This window comes from Pagrus pagrus (assembly GCF_965226575.1).
Source record: "Pagrus pagrus genome assembly, chromosome: 10".
Taxonomy (NCBI): domain Eukaryota; kingdom Metazoa; phylum Chordata; class Actinopteri; order Spariformes; family Sparidae; genus Pagrus; species Pagrus pagrus.
The window spans coordinates 19,475,288-19,491,876 of NC_140194.1; the positions used below are offsets into that span (position 1 = coordinate 19,475,288).

At 40.8% G+C, this 16,589-nt stretch overlaps 1 protein-coding gene across 8 annotated transcripts in view; it reads left to right on the plus strand.

Moving 5' to 3' along the window:
• The window catches only part of LOC311264099 (pleckstrin homology domain-containing family A member 7-like), a 145,547-nt gene that overhangs the window by 25,600 nt on the left and 103,358 nt on the right, over positions 1–16,589 (plus strand). The window contains exon 1 of one of the 8 annotated variants that reach the window (XM_084364676.1): positions 12,485–13,464. The exons of the other annotated variants lie outside the window; for them this stretch is intronic. Within the exon in view, the coding sequence (XP_084220802.1) occupies positions 13,394–13,464 (71 nt within the window). The 5' untranslated portion in view covers positions 12,485–13,393. Of the gene's footprint in view, positions 1–12,484; positions 13,465–16,589 lie in introns of those variants that run through there. 8 annotated transcript variants of the gene reach the window in all.

Consider the following 16,589-nt stretch of genomic DNA (forward strand, 5'->3'; position numbering starts at 1 on the left):
CTCACACCAGTAAATATTTGTCTGATTGTCTCAGCAGTAGTACAATCCCTGCTCCTCTATTCATCCAACTTGTTATTCAAGGAGGTCACTGACACACAATGGTACAAAATCTAGTCTCCCTGTTAATCATTCAGCATTTTTATGAGATATGCAGACCCCAGCTGGATATTTTGGACAGCAGGACACTGTGGACACAGTGAGCCATTGGTGTTTAGTGCACATAACTAAAGCAGATTTGGATCTAAATTGTTGTTGATCATACTTCTGAGACATCCATTTTCCTACGGAAGGTAGCTTTCTTGCCCTTTACTTTGAAAGGCACCTTCCACACAACTATTCTGGTATGGAGTCTAGACATAATGTGTCTGACTAACTGGTTGTTACACATGCAAATCATAATCACAAATGCAAATTGTTTATGCAGATGTTTTAATTTGTTGCCAAATGGTCATTAGCATTTCATTGCACACAATGGCTTTAACTGGTGCACATGAAATTCATTCATATGTAAATCCAAACTACAAGCCCGACTGCAAAAAAAAGGGAATGTCATAATTTACTTATCCTATCTGACACATAGTGAATTTTAAACAGTACAAAGACAATATCTGTAATTATATCTGTAATTTACCTCATCAACTTCATTGTTTTTTTGTTAATACATGCTAATATTGAATTTGATGCCATAAACAGGTTTCAAACAAGTTGGGACAGAGGTAACAAAAGACTGGGAAAGTTGTGGAACGCTCCAAAAACACCTGTTTCGAATATTTCACAGGTGAACAGGTTCATTGGTGACAGGTGATCTTGTCTGTCACCTGGACTTGATAACTTTTGGTAAATCATGAGTTTCTTTTATAGTTTCCTGATATGAAAAATCAAAATCACTTGTGAAACTTGTCAAACTCAGACACAGCATATCAGAGTTTGTTTTGAGGTTCAACATGATCATGCCATGATGCTGTAATAAAGGGATTTTAATTATTTAAATGCCTATTTATTTCTAATGCCTAGGCATTAGAAAATGCCTTGGAGTATTGTTATATCCCGAGAAAGCATTGAGGGAATTATTTTCTTCAAATTTGGTACAAATGTCCACTGTGACTCGGGGATGAACTAATTAGAATTTGGTGGTCAGAGGTTAAGGTCACTGTGATTGTGACCTGTGAACATATTTTTGGCCATAACTCAAGAATTAATGTCATAAATGCATTTTACTCAAATGTCTCATTGGATAAAATGATGAAGTTATGTCATATGATATCCAAAAGGTCAGAGTTTAACTGCACTGTGACAGAATATTCTGCTAAAAAACGTTCTGCCCATTATTCAACGCCATAGCTCAGGAATAGCAACTTGACTGTTGCGTGGAGGCATTCAACCACAAGGCCTTTTTTGTTCTAATTTATTTGTACATTTATCTCTGCCCAAAGAGCCCCTCAAACACACACAATTTAAGTCCATGAAGTTCTACCTTATATTTTTTGACATTTATAGATTCCTGATACCATCTGATAGATAATGTTGTATTTTCATCTTATCTACAAAGACCATTCTGCTTTACTGTCTTATCCTCAACTGACATTTGTCTTTTAAGAGAAGAGTTGCTTTCGATAAAAACAGCAAATCTAAGTTTCTGTTTTTTACTTTTATAAACACTGAGTCATGTCTGCAGGCATTTCTTTTCACTTCCAGCTGCCTACAGCCCCAGCAACCTTTGCAAATATGATATGGCAGCCTTTATGTGGACTGAGAGGCAAAACTCGGCACACAAAAAAAGCCTGCAAATGGCTCACTGCTGCTCGTTAAGCTCATTGCTTTGAGCGGCATTGTTATAACTAAAGGTGACTGAGATGAGCAGATCAATATGTTTCTCGACTCAGATTTCTCTCCCACTTAAAATGACGTCCTTGGTTACATGACACAGTGAACTTTTCCTAAAGACTTTTCAGAAAAGTCAATATTAGATGTTGCTAATGATGTGCTTTTACAGTTAAAGGTCTTAAGGGCATAAAAAGTCTAAAAAAGTCTAAAATTGAGTAACTTATGCATTAAAGCATTTTCACTACATGTTACAGATATGCATTTGTCCTTGCCATTTTCATAGAAAGGTAGGATGTCTTTTTATGCGCTGTTGGTCTTTTGGTGATTGTTGTAGACATTTAAAGCAATGACCCAAGACTTCTCCACTCAGCAGTTCTGCTCTGTCAAATTTACCTGTGATTAAAAGTCAACTATTGACCTTCACTGTATGACCATGTGACATTTCAAAAAGATGGGGAGGTGATGACAGAAAGATGAGTGTGTGGAGAATTTCCCAATTTTCCCTCAAAGCAAATGGCTTTGCAGAGCCTGAATGCCATTAAACACACTCCTACCCTTTGTTCATGCGTAATTCTCCTTTTATACTTCTTATACAATTATGAGTGCGTCATTACAAGCAGGCACATTATAGCTAAGGTGAAAAAAGAAAAAATGAGACTGCTGAACAGATGCTAGGTGCAATATAATCAACAGAAACTAAAGGCTAAGCTAAGTGTTTGTCAGAATTGCCAGTTATTTTTGTAAGAGGTCTTTTTGTTTCTGTCTCTTCGCTGCTCCCTGTTTTATTACTCTACTGATGCACCCAAAAGATTTGTCTGTCTCTGACATCTTCACTGACACGTTTTCACACTTAAGTGGAAACAGTGAGGTGTAACCTTGAATTTCCTTTGGTGTCACCACCGCCACTGATGGACTGACAGTGAGCTCTTCTTCAGTTCCTGGCAGTAACTGTCAAGCCATTCACTGTCAAGGCCCTTTGAAGGCTAACTGAAAGGGGTCACTTTTGGATGGGGAGGTTGAGCTGTTTCATTCCTCCGTCACAGACAAGCAGCAAGGGACTGGTGGTCATAACCATTGCAATCAGCATCTAAGTGAATGCATAAGGAGATGCACACAATATCATACTTAAGAGTATTAGTTCAGAGGCAAAGGTTCTGTATTAGATTGCACTTTATATCATTTTGAGATGCGTTTAACTACAGCAGATCAAATACACTGTAGGGCTGATTTCCAGACACCACATTGTGAGAAAGCTAATGAATCCTCATTTTTGTTTACTTCTCTCCATTGGCCTACTGAGACAGTATTCATTATGCAATCATTGGTAGTATCAAGAGAAGCAGTGGTTGTGTAATAATTTAGAAAGCCTGATATGAAAGCCGGTCTCCTATTAAGGAGGATTTTTCTTATTGCAGTTTTAAGCTGACACTCATAAGCACTGCACCATAGAATAGTGCAAGAGAATAAAATTCATTTCAGTTTAATTCAGTTTAAAAAAAGTTAATATCATTGAAATTACAGGACAGTGGTAGCAAGTAATAGAGCTGAATTGCCCTGGCAGTATGACTAGAATTATGACCAGACGTGTTCAAATAATTTTAGGAATAGGGGCAATAGAGTAAGTGGTTGAAGGGATGTTTTCTTTAAAGATGTGATTATATAGTAGTGCTGGTAATAGAGGAGCAAAATGAAAGAACAAAAATGATTTAGGAGGCAGAGGGTGATGTGAGGTGCTTGAAGAGATGAGATTTAACATTGATGGAAGATAGAAAGTGGCTCTGCTGCTCCATCTTCAGCAGAGCTGCAGGGTTACACATACGTTTGAGTCCAAACCAGAAAATATTATCTGATAGGGAGGTATGACCCTGGCAGTTATCGAGGATGTTCTTGGGTTTTGTTCAGCCATGCACCATTGATCACTCCTCTGTTGTCAGCCAAGGCGTATAAACTCTACAAATCATGTGTTATCAACTTCCACACTGAAAGCAGCAAGGCCTCAAATAAAACGGATAGTGGCCATTTTTGCAAAATAAATGTGGTTTGAAGAAGGGATGCGTGTTTTAAGAAATTTCCCCCAACTGGCTGTTGGCCATGTTAATGATTACTTAATGATGAGTCATTACAGTCATACAGAATGCATTTTTTTTGGTGAGGGATATATAAAACTCTGTATTTCTGTCTTACCCCAATGTAAGTAATCAAAAAGACACAGACCGCAGTACACAATGCCTAACATCAGCCAATTCTTCAAGTACAGTAGGGTTGGGATTGAAAGAGTATCAAAACGTAATTTTATTGAAGTCAGTATCATATCCATTTACTGAACAAGCTCTCTCAAATCCCTTAATGAATCCATCAGGATTCAGCTTTGAACATTTGAAACGTTAGGAAGTTAGGAATAACAAAAGCTGAGATATATAATATATATATAATAATTATAATCCTGTTTTCATTAGTGTTCAAATGAGCCTTTTATATCTAGAGAGCAAGCAGGTGCTTGGACAAATCAAAGGATAAATCAAATAGTGGCTCTTGAGACAGCCTTTCGTATTTCCTACAGAATTAGTCATTCAACTCCATAAATATCACCCATAGTTTGAGTCATACTGCACATGTTGCACATGTTGGCAATTGTGCTTGGTGTCCATTCATGTCATAAAAACTGCAGCAGGGTGGTGCAGGGGTTTGAGAGACAGGAATGGTTTGCAATCACCAGAATAAATGTTAAGTTTGCTTGTACAAAGCCACAGATAAGCTATTTTTGACATGATATGCCATTTTTGGTACAAATGTCAACCTTGGACGTATATGTGGTTTGCAGAAACGTTAATTGCTAACGTTATATCCTGGCGACTGGACTTGAATGTTTCCTGTATCTACTGGCATCTTCTAAAATAACTGTCAGCTCCAAACTCCTTGCTATTTTTTCTTTTTCTAACACTGTGTCAAGTTCTCTGCTTCCAAAATTAAATTTGACACCAGGTTTAGTATTGTACCTGCACAAACAGACTGAGCTGCTGGAAGCTTGGCCTTCAGAGAGCTGACCGGTTGGTGAACCTGTCATTTCAGTCTGAGAGGACTCCGTCAACCTCTGCTTGACAGGCAGTTTTCAGAAGAAAAAAGAAGAAAAAGTCTTTGGAGAGATTCAAAAACACGTATTCAAGAGCACATTAAGTACACTCATTTTACCTTTGTTACTAAAGTTTCACAGTGTAATGAAAAAGTCTAAAATTAAAGTAATTTTTTTTTGTCTCGAAAAAAGTGAAATCCTCTGGTTTGTCTGTGTGGCTCTAAGAATTGCTCGTCTTTGAACCTGAGCCTCTTTGTGGATGGAGAATGAGCTTATGTGCTTTGATTTACAAAAGAGGAGAGTCATGCTGCTTCTTTCCTTTGTGTATTAAAGTCTCAATGCATGAAGAAATGGGTTTTTTTTTCAGAGTGATGCACTGTGTTGTGTGTTGGGCTGGATAAATATGATGCGCATTAGTGTCCTATTTGTACCAGCAGCTGATCTCATTACGATAGTCCATACCTATTAAACCATACCTTTTCACACATACATGGCAAAGTCAGTGATACAATTATCCTTAGTGTCTGTTTACATAACCTACAGGTTGATACGCTGCTGTTCATATTTTAATTCTCATCTTGTATCTCATTACTATTTACTCCTGCATCAGCCCAATTCTCTCAACAGGATCATCACAGTTTCATTATGTCTTCGTGGATTGTGTTTGCCTCCTTGCATACCAATAGGGCTTTTATTTGTGTGTGTGTGAGTGAAGAGCCAGTAGCCAGTTCTTCCAGTCATAAATAATATCATAACACCAAAACATGTGTGCAGTAGAGGTGTGAATCTTCACTGGCCTCACAATTCGATTAGATTACGATTCAACTGTCAACGATTTAAATGCAAAACGATTCTTGATGCATCACGATGCATCTTGATGCATCTCAGTGTATGACATCCAATGCTCTATATTACTGCAGGTGGTGACTTTTTCATCATTGAATTCACTTTTTTATTCAGAAAGTCCTTCCAAAAATCAGACTACAGCAGTCTACAAAATAAAAGCTGCATCTTTTCGATACATAAACAATACAAAAAACAAAACAATTATCCATCTGCAGTGCCTTATACATTTGTTGCAATCTACAGTTATATTGTTTTCACATGGCAGCTTGTGCAGACACACACAAATATCACAATAATAATAAAATGCTAACATGAACAATATCTTGGGTCTGCTCTGTGGACTAGATTTGTGGACTGGATGCTTTCTGCTGAGATGATGTAAGCATTGATGTCCATCTGTAGTGGTAGGTTAGTTTGATTTTTCACAAGATTAGATTCTTAGTAGGGCTGTCAAGTGATTTAAAAACAATTATGTAATTAATAACATGCTTTATGATGAATTACTCTAAAATAAATTGAACGTACCGATATTTGCAGTGAGAAGATTTTTTAAATATTAATGTAAGAGGCGTCGGTATTTGACGACCTGAGAATGACACTCAGATATCCAGCAGGTGTGAAACAAGTAGGCCTACATTAAATAGGGGAGGTCACATCCCAATTTTTTTAAATGTAAATTTTCCATTCAGTATGCTCAGCAACGTTTTGTCATCCGCTTCCGTCATGTTAACCACGCTGCTGTGCAACGTGAAGGGAATAGGTGACGTATGGGATCAAGGGGCATCACAGAGTGCGATTAATCTGCATTATTTGTTTTAACAATTTATTTTTTCTATAATTAATTAATTGAAATCAACATGTTATTTAGACAATCTAAATTTTTATTAAAATTCAAATTGTTTCAGCCCTTTTCACGCCAAGAGCTAAAATATTGCCAACAGAAGAGTCTTCTCATTTCATCTTAATATTCTTTCACCGTTTGATTTGATAATGCAAAGATGTGCTGCAGTCTGTGTGAATCTCTATTTGACTGTTTTTCAGAACCAAGGCATGCAATGCTAATCATATACAGAGAGGCGTTCAGATCCAGTCAATCCCAGTCGTTTGAAGAAAGTGTCTTTCCCTTCCTCTTAACTCTGGATCTGATCCAGCATATTAAAGATTTCCTCTAATCGTGGTGTTATATTCTAGCTGGAGAAGATGGAGAGATGTGAGGCCTCAAGGAATGATGAAAGGAAAGCGCTCAGAGAAAGAGTATTAATAGTAGGACTGTGTGTGTGTGTGTAACTGAAGATTGAAGAATCTGGATCAAAAGATCCCCCGAGATATTGACACAAACAACCCCCCGCCTCCGCCGCACACACACACACACACACACACACACACACACACACACACACACACACAGATACACACACACACACACACACACACACACACACACACACACACACACACACACACACACAGATACACACACAAGTTCTTGCATCATTCTAGCAAAGCTTCTAGACAGAGGAGCACATTCTTGAATTATATGAGCCAGATAATAGTATATCCAACAGAGGGGTTTCTCCAGCTTTCTCAGATATAACACATGCACCAGCCCTTTATCCTAAAACACACACAGCTCCTGTTCCCCTTTATGGACTCCGATATTAGTCATGTGACACTAATATTTCTGATCTGATCTGTCCATTTTTTCCATCTAGAGACATGCATCTTGTACTATTAGCAGATTCTCCTTGAGTTCTGGCCATCTTAATGATTGAACAAGGTTTCCTGAGAAAACCAATATAAAGTCCCCTCAGACAGTGACTAAGCACAGGCGAAGTGGAGGGGAAATGATAGAGCAAGAGATTGTATCTCTTTTTGGAATGAGAGAAAGTGTGTGTGTGTGTGTGGAAGTGGGCAAAATTAAACTTGCACTTGGTAATTTTTAAGATAGTTGCTGCTCAATGCACCTTACATGTCCTGTTTGTTATTTTCTTTTAAACCTTTGCAAAACGCTTGGTTACATTGGTGGCAGCAGTGTTTTTTCCTTTCTGCTCCACTGTTAGTGTGTTTCTCTCAATCATTCCATTGTTATTTGTGTTTTCTTACGCCTTAATTCCACCGGTCACGTCTCTGTGAACTTGCATGTGTGATGTAGTTTTGTTCCATCTGCCACATGGCTCCAGAAGCGAAGTGTCTGGCTGCCTGATATTGTTGAGGTGCTCAGATTGTGTTTATCCGAGTGTGTTTATTATTAATATTGCTGACTTTGTTGTGCTGCAGATCCCAGCACAGGGTGTTTTATTTTGAAAATTGACTGGATGCTCTCTACTGTTATCCGACTTCCTGCCTGGCTTGATCTGCTCTGTGCAACTTGACTCTGTGTGTAGAGCAGAGTGAAGAGCCCCTTCTGGGACACTCCTGAATCCTGGAACCACAAGCATTGTCTAGAATGGCGGTGATCAGCTCCTGCGGGCATGTTGTGGCTGGAATGTGACACAGACGTGCCCAGTGGAATTTGGGGGATATTGTGTCCAGCCTAGCTACCTGGTTAATTTTGATACAAGCATCTGACCCTAAGCATGCTAGTTACAGTTACAGATATGTTGTGTGGAGACGTAGACACTTTTAAACCTTTTTAAAGGGGGATGTACATACATATGTTGAACGCTCACCAGGCAGGGATGTGAGAGTTGATCTGCTTTCCTTCACACAGTTTTCTTGGCTGGATGACACAGTTTGAGGTTGCTGTCAAAGCGACAGAGTGAAGCAAGTCTGAGGTGACACACTACCTCAAATTCAGAAACACATAATAGCCCTCCTCACAACGATCCATTGCGATTTTTCATTGTGAACGTCGTCTTATGCCAGTTGAGTCAGCATTGCCTGACCCCAGCAGTGGGAGTAATTGTATAAAATTTCACATTCTTTGCTACAGGTGAGGGGACAGGAAGTGAGTTTTACTCAGGTATCTATCTATTATAGTGTATTTTATTTTGTCCCCTCCTGTGGGTAGAAAAGTTCCTTTGTGATTTCTGAATAGACAGCACCATCTTTGAGGTGAAAATATCAGGTCCTGGACGTTTTACTGCCAAAGAAGTAGAGAATGTTCTTCGGTGTTAGATTTTAAATCCAGAAATATGAAGTTATGTCTAAATCAATGGTATCGATCAAAAACTAGACATATTATGTTTGTGCTGTTGGGCAGTAGTTTGCACTCAGGGAAGGATGAAAAAGGTGCAGGTGAGTGTTGTTTTTTTTAAATCTTCAGATTTGACCTTGACAGCGGGCAAATGGAGGCGGAGGTGTGTTAGGAGGTTGTGTGTTAGTGTGTATGTGTAGATTTAAGGCAAGCGGCTATGAAGGGGTGTAGACTGTAAAAGCGTGATAAGCCCAACCGCAGGGCCAATCACACTCCTGCCATCTTACCCACTGACATAACGATTTAACACAGCTGTCAGCTGTCTGCAAGACTGCAAACTGCTGTACGTGTGCTGTGTGTGCATGTGCTGTATATCCATACAAATTTTCTGTATTTGTACGATTGCCATTTGTATGTGTCTCAAATCTGTTTGCACATGAAGATCTTTTATGTGTACCTTACATCTGTGTGTCAGTCAGGCTGTGCAAAAAATCCACCTCACATGTCTGTGTTTGTTAGCGTGTGTGGGTGGATAGACAAGCAAAGGTGTAGCCAACCTGCTTCTTCAGACAAGGAAAGTAAAGACAGAGACAGGCGAGGATGGAGAAAACAAAGAAGCAGGGTCCCCTCTGTTTAACAACCATAGTTAGATTGTGCCGGAATAAAATTTCACAACAAAAACAACCAGCGGGAGACGGACATGCCCACCTCCCTTCCTCCTACCTCTTCTGTTCTTTTCATCCCTCCCAATCCCTCACCCCCTCCCTACCTCTCTCATTCTGTCTCCCCCTCCCTGCTTTTGCTTCTCAGCCACCATCCTCACTTTACCTCCCCTTTTTTCCCCTATGTCTGTGCTCTCTCACCACAGCAAAAAGGCCTGATGTAACCTGCCCATTACAGCACAGTTGATGATGTTCCTTCAGGCTGTTGGATGATGTCAGAGGTCACCAGACAGGAACGTGTGACTCCGCAATATTTGGCAAAATGTGTCAGATTTAGTGCAGTTAACAGGTTTTAACATTTATGGCAAAGAAATGCAACTTTGAGAAGCTAGAACCAGAACATTTGGCAGATTAGGTTGAAAAATAAAACAGGTAGTCGATGACTACTTAAGCTGAAATATCAATGACATTCTGTTAATAATCCACAAATATTTTCAGTTCTGGAAGCAGTGTCTCCTTGTGACCCACATGTGCCACACATGTCAATGATTTGTGAACAGTTCCCCCAGAGAATGATCTTCAGATTGTCACACTTTGGTCACAGGAAAAAGTTACGTTAAGTTACGTTAATTTGCACCTTTTAATAAATCAGTCATCATGGTTTATCCTGCTCCTGCTGTCACTTTAACTTCTGTGTGGTTTGAGTTAGGGTTAAATATCTCCAAATGCAACAGGACTCACTACTAATTCTGTTTCTATAATGACTTGAATCATGCCTGGTGTGGACACTTATCAAATCTGCATGACGCTTTTTGATAAAAGTTTGTTAAGTGGTTGATGAATGCCATGACCAAACATTCCCTGGCAGTGTTCTTCTATCAGAAACTGTTTCTTGCAAATGCAAATGCCACAGACTTGCAAAATGAGCCCCTGCTCTCATTAGGCTGAGGGATTTTCACTTCACACAGGACAGTGATGCAAGATGATAGTAAGAGTGTCATAAAAGAATGTAAGATATCAAAAAGGAATGAGTGTATCTGCTCTAAAGGGAAAGGTTCAACCAGTAAGCATTCCCTTTTGCATGTATTATGTGATAAGAGCTCATGTCACACTTCTGCACCAATTAACAACTTTCATCATCAAGTTATCAGGGGTGTGAAGAGGAAATCCCATCAGTGAATACAAAAAGGAAAACAACTATTCATGAGCTAATCTAGTTGCCACATGTTTTTAGCTTTCAAGTCACTACCTTCCCATGCGAACTCCGTCTTCATATCAGATTACACATGAGGACTTTGACCCGCAGTGAGTGAAGATGTCATCTTGCCAGCTTCACGCCTGTGTCACCAGCCTTTCCCCAGGTGCAGCAGAGCCGTCCTTGCAGCAGGGTCACAGCAGTGCTCTGCTTAGTGGGGCACTGGAGTAGTCCACCTCTCCAGGGAGACAGCACATCTCTGTTTAGCTGCACAGAGGTGACCTCTCACCTGCAGGCTTCATGTGCTGATTGGGAGGTTTTGGAGTCAGACTGTGTGCTGCTGTGAATAACCTGCTGTGCACTAAAAACAGACTGTGTCTGCTGTGAGCTCTCCTTTTTATTTGTCTGTCTGGCTTCTCATCCCATTAGTGTTTTCTATACCTTCTCTCACTTGTATTCTCTCAGTCTTTATATTCTTCCGTATGTTCCAGATGGGCTGTGTCCGCATGCACTCATAATGTGGCTGTTGCCAGTACTGAGATAAACAGTGCACCTGAGCCATTGATTTATAGTTACAGCCTCTCACTTGTGTGGATTTGCATTAGTGATGGTGAAATGAATAATGGATATCTTTGCATTTTGGACGGTTAGTTGGACAAATCAAGCAAAACTAAGGAGATGTTGCCTTAGGCTTTCAAAAATTAAGGGGATCATTTTTCAACAATTTATATAGACAAAGTGGTTCATTGGTTCAGTTTCTGAGACATGACCAGGATTTTTGTTTAAAAGATTAAAAAATGCTCTACACACTGTCCCCACTGCTGACTCTCTATCTGTCCTCTGTCGTGTCTTCTCATCGCCGGAGTCATAGTCCTGGTTGTAGTCGCTGTCAATCACCTCCAGGCCAATCACCTCCTCCATTAGCTCCACTGCTAACTGAGCTTCCTGCTAATGGCAGCTAGTTGCTACACCCAACGATAGCTACAGCAAAGAGAACTGTGTCCAGTATAGTGAGCAGCAGCAAGTGTTTATGCTGCCCCCTATACTTTTTGAGCTATCGTTCAATTCTGTCCATTTGTTACAAATGATACCTTTGAGTGATCAAACTGAGAAAATGATCAGGCAAGAAATATTTAGTTGCAGCCTCTGTTCATCCTCTGATCTCATACAACATACTTTACGCCAGCATCTTTTCCTGCACAAATGGGGGTTAGGGTTCATTCATGTAATTAAGGTGTACAAATGATCTTTCTGGCTAGAACAATACCAGAGTACTTTACATACTTTATTATGATTACATAACTGCAATCTGCTACACTCATAATTGCCCTGGCAAAGGTAAAGTAAAGCTGTTTACAAGGCTTTGCCAGGTTTGCATTCAGGTCTTAAATTACATTGCAATCACATTTTTTGTGTGCATGTAAACACTGTCATGGTCTCTCTTTCCTCATTCTCACTTTGCCTCTTGTCCTCCTCCTACTCTGTCTCTCTGTCTCTCTCTCTCTCTGTCTCTCTCTCTGTCTCTCTGTCTCTCTCTCTCTGTCTCTCTCTCTGTCTCTCTCTCTCCCTGACACACATACACACACATTTTCTCTCTCTCTTCCTCTCAGCAGTGTGTATCCTGCCAGATGAGCATGAGGCGGGAAAAGGAATGTAGCTCCGCTCTGTTTACCTCTTCCTCATTTTCTCTCTCTCTCCCTGCCACCTCCCTTCTCTCTCTCTCTCTCTCTCTCTCTCTCTCTCTCCCTGTCCGTGAGTATGCTCAGTCATTCAGCTCTGTGCACCGCTGTTGTTTCGTGAGACTGTAGAGCCGGTGGGAAGCCTGTGATTGGGGAAATAAGCGCTTGTGCCGGAGCCGGCTACCTCAGAGACAAACTAGATACAGTGGCGGGATGCAGGGGCTGTGGATTTAACCTGCTCATGTCAGAAAGAGATGGATTTGTGGCGCCTGTGAACTTTGGAGAGAATGTACTGCACGTGTAAAAGACATAAACAGCTCCTGTTTGGCATCAGGGATTGTTGGAGCAACGGAGGTCTCTGAAATCTTCTGCTTATCTTGAATACTGTCTGATGTAGATCTGCGCCTGAGAGGTCGAAAGCCCTGGTGTGAGTCAAATCATTGAGATGCAAGGTGGAGGCGCGTTTTACGCATGATTTAACAGGCAAAAGATACAGCTCAGCAAGGTTAACCTCAAAAACATCTGTTTTACCTGATTACACCTGAGATGCGAGGGAAAATGACTGGCTCGAGGCAAGATTAAAGGAGTATCCTGTGATGTCAGACTTCACCTGGGGCAGTCTTCTGAGACTCTGCTGAGTAGTTGTGGCGTTGTTGAGCGGGGGGGCGGCAGGAGCAGACTTCATTTCCAGGTGTGTAAACCACACCAGACTTGACTCATCTGATATCATCATCCCATCTCTGTTTGGACTCAGCCCCCTTAACTCATTTTCTCACCTCATCTTCTCAGTAGTCCCTCCTTTCAAAGCCACCACCACCTCTCGTTTTCTCCCCATGGAGCCACTCAAGAGACGAGAGAAGAGACACTGATTAATGTGACTCCCAGCAGCTCGTGTCTGATTCCACAGCACTAGAAATAGAAGGCAGAGAGAAACAGCGGCCGCACTTGTGAACTGTCATCACGTGGAACAAGAGAAGCACCATGTGGAATCAGTCTGGATACTGCAATCACATACCTCACGCCGGATATCCCTTCTACCATGCACCCTGCAGGTATGCTACCACAACCCCAACTTGTGACCAAACTCTCTCTGTGCAGTTACAGTAACTTGTTGAAGTCACTTCTTGCTTTGAGATCTTGTTTCTAATTAGATTTTTGTACTAGGAAAAAAAAATCTTTGGTTTCCCTCAGAGGTCAATGCTTGGCCCGCTGTTGGGAAAATTGGGATTGCCATTCGGGATTGTTGTTGTTCCAATGAGTCTGATTGAATACAGCCTTGTTTCTTTTCGAGTAAGCCAAGATATTAACGTTTTTAGTCTTCTTCAAAGCAAGAGGTTGTGACCAAACTGGTTTGTCAGGAACATTTGTTTGGCGCCCAGCTTGAACAGAACAAGGAAACTGGTTTTGCCTGTACAGAATAAAAGAAGTTAGCAAATAGGCAGGTTTGTTGGTCAGTGTGACAATAGTGGCAGAGTGAAGACCTGTTATCATGTTTCCTAAAAGCACTCCTACAGTCAGGTTGTTGAGCTTTTTCAAAAAATATAACCTGTTTTTTTTTTCTGAAAAACACTTGATTTAAACAGATTACATAAGACTTTACTGGTCTTCTTCCATTATGTCCCTGGTCAACCCCCCCTCCGGCAGCAGTAATGGCATCATTACATTTATCACAAGGTTTCAGATGTGACCCAGTCTCAAATGAACACCATCAATCCTCATTCCCTGAGGGGAGAACAGACCCCTGCCTACGCCTCTTTTTCTGTCGGATACTGTAATAGCCTCTAACCTCTAAAGGCTGCTCGAGCTCAACCACCAGAATACTGATTCACCATTACTAGTTATTTATGAATTCCCTGTGTGGTTGAGTAATGAGGACATAGTTTAAAAAAGAATAGCATGATGAATCATCGTAGTGTGAATGTGAACAAGTGCACACATGCATTATAAAAGCTTGGTATTTTTTGTCTTCATCTATCCATGTTGTGCACATTGGTTATCTGAATCTACTGGAGGTGGTGCTGCAGCAGCAGGAGCGATCGGGGTGGTCTGCACCAGGGGGCAGGGGGATTTAGCTGATGAGTGAGTCATACCTCAGACCACTGGGCAGGTCAATGACCTGTCAGATCAGCCAGCTCATGGCAGAGAGCGAGATAGGAAGAGAGTGCACAGGAATCCAGGAAACAGCCCTGAGCTCCAAAACAAACTAACCATCGCTGTTCACTCCCACTCTTACTCTCTTATGGTGAAGTACTCTGACTCACACCATGAATGTTCCACCTGTAGCCCAACCACTTTATGCATTCAGGTCAAATTTGTCATTTATTCTGCATAAATGCAATGTTCGACATGCATAAGATGCAGATAAAACAAACTGGATAGCTGCTGGATATGAACTATTTACTGACTGTATTATATATCATCGTTCAGTGCTATATTTTGTTAACACATCAATGTTCTCCTTGGTGCCTCAATGTCATTTGTGCTCTGTTTCCCATCTTCTCATCTTGATTTTTAATCCTCTTTTTGGATTTACAGTCCTATGGGGGATTTTCCCTTTCCTGCAAATGCCTCTGTATTAAAAAATCGACTGCTGAGTAGAATATTAAAGTTAACACCTACATCTCACTGACAAAAGGGGGGTAATGGTTCTACATTTGATATTAAGGGAACATTTCATAGGATATGAAGAAGCAGACTGACGGCACTGAAATTAGATCTTAGTTTCTCTTGGAGGAAGAAGCAATAAGGCTTCAATTTCATTTGTCACTCCAATGAAATTATAAAATGTTCCAACCGTTTTATTCGAGTCTCTCTGTAAACCGTCAAATGCAGCCCATGAAATTCAAACTGCTTTTTTAATAACAAAGGTAAAAAATAATACATTAGACTGATAGAAGCATTAGCAGTATAATGAAGTTTGTTCCTTGAACTCAGTAAAAGTCCAGTGATACTTGTGCAAGTCGATCCAGTTAATGATCACCTCACCTGTCAACAGACTCATCTTTGACTCTGCCAGACTCCGCCCCCGGCCCTTTGTTTAATCCAGTGTGTTTACATTCAAATGACAAGGTGTTCATTCGCGGTCTGAGGAAGTCCTTTGCCAGACTCCATTGTTTGGTGCGCTAATCCAGTAAAAGCCAGCTGCGTCAGTCAACCACGGAGGCATGAGGTGAGCGTGAAACCTTAATGGGGGCCTGCATGTGTGTGCCTCAGAGTATTGATTGTAGTTGTGTTCGGGTATTGCGTGGAGGACTGGAAATAAAGTGTTTTCTGAGTGGGCGTATCTACTATGTTTGACTTACTGATATTGATACGTTGAAATATTTTTTATACAAGTGCAAGAAATTGGGATATTACTTCAGAGATAAATAAATTCAGACAGACAGTACGCTATATTTCACAGAATTTACTGAGAGGGTTTATTGGATAGAGCCATGAAAGGTGACGGGGAGTGACAGGTGACAAAGTTCATGACACAGTTGCAGACTCACAGCGCTGCATGAGCTGAGTTACCCACACATCACGGATGCATTCACCTGTCTCCACTGAAACCAACTTTACTCTGTACTGTGTTTTTGTGTGTGTGTGTGTAGGGGCATGCAGGGCTGTCAGACTCACAACGGCTCAGGGATGTAAATGGATTTGGGCTGGTGGCCCGGTGGGGGGTGAATGGAGCAGATTGTCTGAAAGCCTTTGCCTCATCCCCACGCACGCATGCACGCACTCACACATTTTCGCACGCATGCACGCACACACGTACATACACGGACACAATAATTTCATAATTCAACTTCTAACAGCTCATAATTGACTCTGGTTTAATTTTTGAACCGACTTAACCTTACTCAAATATTTAGATGGCAAAGTGTGTGTGATCGCCTGCTAATCTCCAAACGTGTTCTGAATACTGTGTTTGACTAATGAAACTCAACAAGACGGAAATTTATTATAGCAGTGCCATCCCTGTTATCTTTAGTTTAGGTCAGGAAATACATTTGCTTAAAAGGATTTCTTGCCGAGGAGGGAATGAGAATGAGCTTTCAGTGTTAAACTTCATCTGAAGGCAAAGCAGAAATAACTGTGAGGAGAGTGTCATAGGTAATAACTCCGAAGAGAGGGACGCTGTAATGGTGTAAGAGGTTGTAAGTAGCAAAGAGAGTAATGTATATGTCCAGAG